Here is an 8,268-nt window from a genome sequence, read left to right on the forward strand (position 1 = left end):
CCTCAACATCACATCCCTGCTCCTATACTCTATTCATCTAGAAATGAATGCCAACATTGCATTCGCCTTCTTCACTACTGACTCAACCTGGAGGTTAACCTTAAGGGTATCCTGTACGAGGACTCCCAAGTCCCGTTGCATCTCAGAACTTTGAATTCTCTCCCCATTTAAATAATAGTCTGCCCATTTATTTTTTCTGCCAAAGTGCATAACCATACACTTTCCAACATTGTACTTCATTTGCCACTTCTCTGCCCATTCTTCCAATCTATCCAAGTCTCCATTTCCTCAGCACTACCGGCCCCTCCACCTATCTTGGTATCATCAGCAAACTTAGCCACAAAGCCATCTATTCCATAATCCAGATCGTTGATGTACAATGTAAAAAGAAGCGGACCCAACACGGACCCCTGTGGATCACCACTGGTAACCGGCAGCCAACCAGAATAGGATCCCTTTATTCCCACTCTCTGTTTCCTGCCAATCAGCCAAAGCTCTATCCACGTATGTAACTTTCCCGTAATTCCGTGGGCTCTTATCTTGTTAAGTAGCCTCATGTGTGGCACCTTGTCAAAGGCCTTCTGAAAATCCAAATATACAACATCCACTGCATCTCCCTTGTCTAGCCTACTGGTAATTTCCTCAAAAAATTGTAATAGGTTTGTCAGGCAGGATTTTCCTTTAAGGAATCCATGCTGAGTTCTGCCTATCTTGTCATATGCCTCCAGGTACTCTGTAACCTCATCCTTGACAATTGACTCCAACAACTTCCCAACCACTGACGTCAAACTAACAGGTCTATAATTTCCTTTTTGCTTCCTTGCCCCCTTCTTAAATAGCGGAGTGACATTTGCAATCTTCCAGTCCTCTGGAACCATGCCAGAATCTATCGAATTTTGAAAGATCATCGCTAATGCCTCTGCAATCTCCACAGCTACTTCCTTCAGAACACGAGGGTGCATTCCATCTGGTCCAGGAGATTTATCGACCTTTAGACTATTCAGTTTCCTGAGTACTTTCTCTGTCGTAATTGTGACTGCGCACACTTCTCTTCCCTGCCACCCTTGAGTGTCCGGTATACTGCTGATGTCTTCCTCAGTGAAGACTGATGCAAAATACTCGTTCAGTTCCTCCGCCATCTCATCTCCCAATCTCCCATTACAATTTCTCCAGCATCATTTTCTATCGGTCCTATATCTACTCTCACCTGTCTTTTACTCTTTATATACTGGAAAAAGTTTTTAGTATCCTCTTTGATATTATTTGCTAGCTTCCTTTCATAGTTAATCTTTTCCCTCCTAATGACCTTCTCAGTTTCCTTTTGTAAGCTTTTAAAAACTTCCCAATCCTCCGTCTTCCCACTAATTTTTGCTTCCTTGTATGCCCTCTCCTTTGCTTTAACTTTGGCTTTGACTTCTCTAGTCAACCACAGTTGCATCCTTTCTCCATTTGAAAATTTCTTCTTTTTTGGAATATACCTGTCTTGCACATTCCTCATTTCTCGCATAAACTCCAGCCACTGCTGCTCTGCTGTCCTTCCCGCCAGTGTCCCTTTCCAGTCAACTTTGGCCAGTTCCTCTCTCATGCCACTGTAATTTCCTTTACTCCACTGAAATACCGACACATCAGATTTCGGCTTCTCTTTTTCTAATTTCACAGTGAACTCAATCATGTTATGATCACTGCCTCCTAAGGGTTCCTTCACCTCAATCTCTCCAATCAACTCCAGTTCATTACACAATACCCAATCCAGTACAGCCGATCCCCTAGTGGGCTCAACAACAAGCTGTTCTAAAAAGCCATCTCGCAGACATTCTACAAATTCTCTCTTGAGATTCAGTGCCGACCTGATTTTCCCAATCCACTCGCATGTTAAAATCCCGCACAATTATCATAACACTGCCCTTCTGACAAGCCTTTTCTATTTCCTGTTGTAATTTGTCCTCTGGTCCTAGACTCCCCCACTATAGGAAACATCCTCTCCACATCCACTCTCTCTGTGTCCTCTGGCCCTAGAGTCCCCCACTATAGGAAACATCCTCTCCACATCCACTCTATCTGTGTCCTCTGGTCCTAGACTCCCCGACCACAGGAAACATCCTCTCCACATCCACTCTATCTGTGCCCTCTGGTCCTAGACTATCCCACTATAGGAAACATCCTCTCCACATCCATTCTATCTGTGTCCTCTGGTCCTAGACTCCCCCACTATAGGAAAAATCCTCTCCACATCCACTCTATCTGTGCCCTCTGGTCCTAGACTCCCCCCACTATAGGAAACATCCTCTCCACATCCACTCTATCTGTGTCCTCTGGTCCTAGACTCCCCCCACTATAGGAAACATCCTCTCCACATCCACTCTATCTGTGTCCTCTGATCCTAGACACTCCCACTATAGGAAACATCCTCTCCACATCCACTCTATCTGTGTCCTCTGGTCCTAGACTCGCCCACTATAGGAAACATCCTCTCCACATCCACTCTATCTGTGTCCTCTGGCCCTAGACTCCCCCACTATAGGAAACATCCTCTCCACATCCACTCTATCTGTGCCCTCTGGTCCTAGACTCCCCCACTATACGAAACATCCTCTCCACATCCATTCTCTCTGTGTCCTCTGGTCCTAGACTCCCCCACTATAGGAAACATCCTCTTCACATCCACTCTATCTGTGCCTTCTGGTCCTAGACTCCCCCCACTATAGGAAACATCCTCTCCACATCCACTCTATCTGTGTCCTCTGGTCCTAGACTCCCCTCACTATAGGAAACATCCTCTCCACATCCACCCTATCTGTGTCCTCTGGTCCTAGACTCGCCCACTATAGGAAACATCCTCTCCACATCCACTCTATCTGTGTCCTCTGGCCCTAGACTCCCCCACTATAGGAAACATCCTCTCCACATCCACTCTATCTGTGTCCTCTGGTCCTAGACTCCCCGACTACAGGAAACATCCTCTCCACATCCACTCTATCTGTGTCCTCTGGCCCTAGACTCCCCCACTATAGGAAACGTCCTCTCCACGTCCACTCTATCTGTGTCCTCTGGTCCTAGACTCCCCGACTACAGGAAACATCCTCTCCACATCCACTCTATCTGTGTCCTCTGGCCCCAGACTCCCCCACTATAGGAAACATCCTCTCCACATCCACTCTATCTGTGTCCTCTGGTCCTAGACTCCCCGACTACAGGAAACACCCTCTCCACATCCACTCTATCTGTGCCCTCTGGCCCCAGACTCCCCCACTATAGGAAACATCCTCTCCACATCCACTCTATCTGTGTCCTGTGGTCCTAGACTCCCCCCACTATAGGAAACATCCTCTCCACATCCACTCTATCTGTGTCCTCTGGTCCTAGACTCCCCCACTATAGGAAACATCCTCTCCACATCCACTCTATCTGTGTCCTCTGGTCCTAGACTCCCCCACTATAGGAAACACCCTCTCCACATCCACTCTATCTGTGTCCTCTGGTCCTAGACACTCCCACTATAGGAAACATCTTCTCCACATCCACCCTATCTGTGTCCTCTGGTCCTAGACTTCCCCACTATAGGAAACATCCTCTCCACGTCCACCCTATCTGTGCCCTCTGGTCCTAGACTCCCCCACTATAGGAAACGTCCTCTCCACGTCCACTCTATCTGTGCCCTCTGATCCTAGACTCCCCCACTATAGGAAACACCCTCTCCACATCCACTCTATCTGTGTCCTCTGGTCCTAGACTCCCCCCACTATAGGAAACATCCTCTCCACACCACTCTATCTGTGTCCTCTGGTCCTAGACTCCCCCCACTATAGGAAACATCCTCTCCACACCACTCTATCTGTGTCCTCTGGTCCTAGACTCCCCCACTATGGGAAACATCCTCTCCACATCCACTCTATCTGTGTCCTCTGGTCCTAGACTCCCCCACTATGGGAAACATCCTCTTCACATCCACTCTATCTGTGTCCTCTGATCCTAGACACTCCCACTATAGGAAACATCCTCTCCACATCCACTCTATCTGTGTCCTCTGATCCTAGACACTCCCACTATAGGAAACATCCTCTCCACGTCCACCCTATCTGTGCCCTCTGGTCCTAGACTCCCCCACTATAGGAAACGTCCTCTCCACGTCCACTCTATCTGTGCCCTCTGATCCTAGACTCCCCCACTATAGGAAACACCCTCTCCACATCCACTCTATCTGTGTCCTCTGGTCCTAGACTCCCCCCACTATAGGAAACATCCTCTCCACACCACTCTATCTGTGTCCTCTGGTCCTAGACTCCCCCCACTATAGGAAACATCCTCTCCACACCACTCTATCTGTGTCCTCTGGTCCTAGACTCCCCCACTATGGGAAACATCCTCTCCACATCCACTCTATCTGTGTCCTCTGGTCCTAGACTCCCCCACTATGGGAAACATCCTCTTCACATCCACTCTATCTGTGTCCTCTGATCCTAGACACTCCCACTATAGGAAACATCCTCTCCACATCCACTCTATCTGTGTCCTCTGGTGCTAGACGCCCCCACTATAGGTAACATCCTCTCCACATCCACTCTATCTGTGTCCTCTGGTCCTAGACTCTCCCACTGTAGGAAACATCCTCTCCACATCCACTCTATCTGTGTCCTCTGGTCCTAGACTCCCCCACTATAGGAAACATCCTCTCCACATCCACTCACATCATCATGATTATGCGCCATGTCGTATGACATGGGCGATCACGGTCTTTCCATGACCATGAATGTTCTACAGAAGTGGTTTGCCATCGTGTTCTTCTGGGCGGTGTCTTTACAAGACAAGTGACTACCTCCCCCCCCCCCGACCATTATCAGTAACTCTTCAGAGACTGTCTGCCTGGCGTCAGTGGTCGCATCACAAGGACTCGTGATCTGCACCGGCTGCTCGTACGACCGTCCACCACCTGATCCCACCTGACCCTGATCGGGGGGCTAAGCAGGTGCTACACCTTGCCCGAGGGTGACCTGCAGGCTAGCGGAGGGAAGGAGCGTCTCACACCTCCTCTGATAGGGACCTATCTCCGCCTTGCCACCCTAAATCCCCTCCCTTGAGACCTTTGGAGGGTCAGAGGGAACTGGAAGAGTGGGGGGGGGGTTGGCAGTGGAGGAGATTGCTGAGAAGGCGTGGGGGGAAGGTGGTTCGTTTGGGAGGGGAGAGGAGGGTAGATGGGTGGAGAACGGTGGTGGGCAGACCCAGGCACGGAGTCGAGTCTCAGGGGAAGGGGCAGGTCCGTGTCAGCAGATCCGTTCCGGAGCCGGGGGCGGGGGGGTGGGCGGGGGGCAGCAGTGGTGTTTCTCAACCTGGCGTCCCCTCTCTCTGTCTCTCCCAGCTGGGTCCACAGCTCCGCCTCAACTTCCAGCGGACGCAGCAGCGGGAGAGCCGGAGGTCCTGGAACGGGGCGGCTGGGTCGGTGAGTCAGCACGCGCCCGCACGGTCCCCGCACCCAGCCGCACGCTCCCCAGCCTGATGTCCCGTCGCGGCCGCGCACACACGCCCTCTGAACCGGGAGGCATCCTGGTGAACCTCTTCCGCACCCCCAGCCCGCTCTCCGAAGCTCCAGCACCCTTCCCATCGCGGGGCAACCACAACAGTACGCAATGCTCCAGACATGGCCACGACAAAGTTTTATCAAGTTGAAACATAACCCTCTGACTTTTGAACTCAACGAATAAAAACAAGCCTCCATAAGCCTTGACATGAGGAATTCTGCAGATGCTGGAATTTCAAGCAACACACATAAAAGTTGCTGGTGAACACAGCAGGCCAGGCAGCATCTCTAGGAAGAGGTACAGTCGACGTTTCAGGCCGAGACCCTTTGTCAGGACTAATTGAAGGAAGAGCTAGTAAGGGATTTGAAAGTGGGACGGGGAGGGGGAGATCCAAAACGATGGGAGAAGACAGGAGGCGGAGGGATGGAGACAAGAGCTGGACAGGTGATTGGCAAAGGGGATATGAGAGGATCATGGGACAGGAGGCCCAGGGAGAAAGAAAAGGGGGTGTGGGGGGAACCAGAGGATGGGCAAGGGGTATAGTGAGAGGGACAGAGGGAGAAAAAGGAGAGAGAGAAAAAGAATGTGTGTATATGAATAAATAACGGATGGGGTACGAGGGGGAGGTGGGGCATTAACGGAAGTTAGAGAAGTCGATGTTCATGCCATCAGGTTGGAGGCTTCCCAGACAGAATATAAGGTGCTGTTCCTCCAACCTGAGTGTGGCTTCATCTTTATAGTAAAGGAGGCCGTGGATTAGACATATCAGAAGGGGAATGGGACGTGGAATTAAAATGTGTGGCCACTGGGAGATCCATAAGCCTTCTTAACCATCCTATCGTCCGGTGTAGTCACTTTCAAAGAACTATGAACTTGGATCCCAGGATCTCTCTGCGTAGCAGCACTGTTCAGGATCTTGCCCCTAACAGAGTGCTGTCTCCCTGCATTTGCCCTGCCAGGGTGCAACGCCGCACATTTTCCTGGGTTAAACTGCACCTGCCATTTATCTGCCCGTATCTCCATCTGATCCATACCGTGCCATATTCTTCGCCAGTCTTCCCCACCGTCCACAACCCCACCAATCTTCAAATCGGCTGCAAGCTGACAGTACCAACCCATCCACCCATCCGCCCCAGTGTAGTCCATCTGGTGCAGAAGTCAAGTGGGCACGACGGACACTGGGATCTGTCGCGCCGCAGAAGGAACACGGAGGTCGGGCAATGTCTGTGGTGGGAGGTGAAATCGTCAACGTTTCAGCTTCGAGGCCCCTCATCTGGGCCATGTAGCTGTTCCATCCTGAAATGTCTTCAGTTCCACCCCCCCCCCCCCCACACCCCCTGCCGTTGGATCCTGGTGTTTGTTTTTCCTCTGACGCTCCAGAAGTTCAGAAATCAGGGAAGAGAGGTGCAAAAGATTCAATATCACCAGCCCATGCCGTGAAGTTCGTTAACTTCATGGCAGCCGTACATCATAATATAGAGAAAAACTGAGTTACAGTGAGTATCTGTACCCCGTGTTAAATAGTTAAGTTAAAATAAGTAGAAAGTAAACAGAAAAGAAAAAGTTGTGAGGCAGTGTTCACGGGTTCAACGTCCATTCAGAAATCGGATGGCAGAGGGGAAGAAACTGTTCCTGAATCGCTGAGTGTGTGTCTTCAGGCTCCTGTACCTCCTCCCTGATGGCAGAGGGGAAGAAGCTGTTCCTGAATCGTTGAGTGTGTGTCTTCAGGCTCCTGTACCTCCTCCCTGATGGCAGAGGGGAAGAAGCTGTTCCTGAATCGCTGAGTGTGTGTCTTCTGGCTCCTGTACCTCCTCCCTGATGGCAGAGGGGAAGAAGCTGTTCCTGAATCGTTGAGTGTGTGTCTTCAGGCTCCTGTACCTCCTCCCTGATGGTAACAGTGAGAAAAGGGCATGCCCTGGGTGCTGGAGGTCCTTAATAATGGACGCTGTCTTTCTGAGACACTGCTCCCTGAAGATGTCCTGGGTACTTTGTAGGCTAGTACCCAAGATGGGGCTGACTAGATTTACAACCCCCTGCAGCTTCTTTCGGTCCTGTGCAGTAGCCCCCACCCCCCACACCAGACAGTGATGCAGCCTGTCAGAATGCTCTCCATGGTACATCTATAGAAGTTTTTGAGTGTTTTGTTGACATACCAAATCTCTTCAAACTCCTTGTGAAGTATCGTCGCTGTCTTGCCTTCTTTATAACTATATCGATATGTTGGGACCGGGTTAGATCCCTGGAGATCTTGACACCCAGGAACTTGAAACTGCTCACTCTCTCCACTTCTGATCCCTCTATGAGGATTGGTATGTGTTCCCTCGTCTTACCCTTCCTGAAGTCCACAATCAGCTCTTTCACCTTACTGACGTTGAGTGCCAGGTTGTTGCTGTGGCACCATTCCACTAGCTGGTATGTGTGTTGCCTGAAATTCCAGCATCTGCAGATTTCCTCCTGTTTGAGGAACAAACAGTTGAAGTTTCAGGCCCCGATGGAGGGTCTCGTCCGGAAATGTCGGCTGTTTATTCCTCTCCGTAGATGCTGCCTGACCTGCTGGGTTCAAAGGTTCAAAGCAACAGCACGCACAAAATGCTGGAGGAACTCAGCAGGCCAGGCAGCGTCTCTGGAGAAGAGTCAACAGTCGACGTTTTGGGCCGAGACCCTTCGTCAGGACTGGAGAAGAAAATGATGAGGAGTCAGGCTTAGAAGGTGGGGAGAGGGGAGGAAGAAGCACAAGGTGAAAGGTGAAACTGGA

At 50.6% G+C, this 8,268-nt stretch overlaps 1 protein-coding gene across 3 annotated transcripts in view; it reads left to right on the top strand.

The window, feature by feature from the left end:
* The window catches only part of LOC134340426 (growth factor receptor-bound protein 7-like), a 189,476-nt gene that overhangs the window by 126,076 nt on the left and 55,132 nt on the right, over positions 1 to 8,268 (top strand). For all 3 annotated transcript variants that reach the window (XM_063037645.1, XM_063037644.1, XM_063037646.1), the window contains one exon: positions 5,354 to 5,434. In XM_063037645.1, the coding sequence (XP_062893715.1) occupies positions 5,354 to 5,434 (81 nt within the window). The remainder of the gene's footprint in view (positions 1 to 5,353; positions 5,435 to 8,268) is intronic.

This window comes from Mobula hypostoma, chromosome X1 (genome assembly GCF_963921235.1).
Source record: "Mobula hypostoma chromosome X1, sMobHyp1.1, whole genome shotgun sequence".
NCBI classification, from domain to species: Eukaryota; Metazoa; Chordata; class Chondrichthyes; order Myliobatiformes; family Myliobatidae; genus Mobula; species Mobula hypostoma.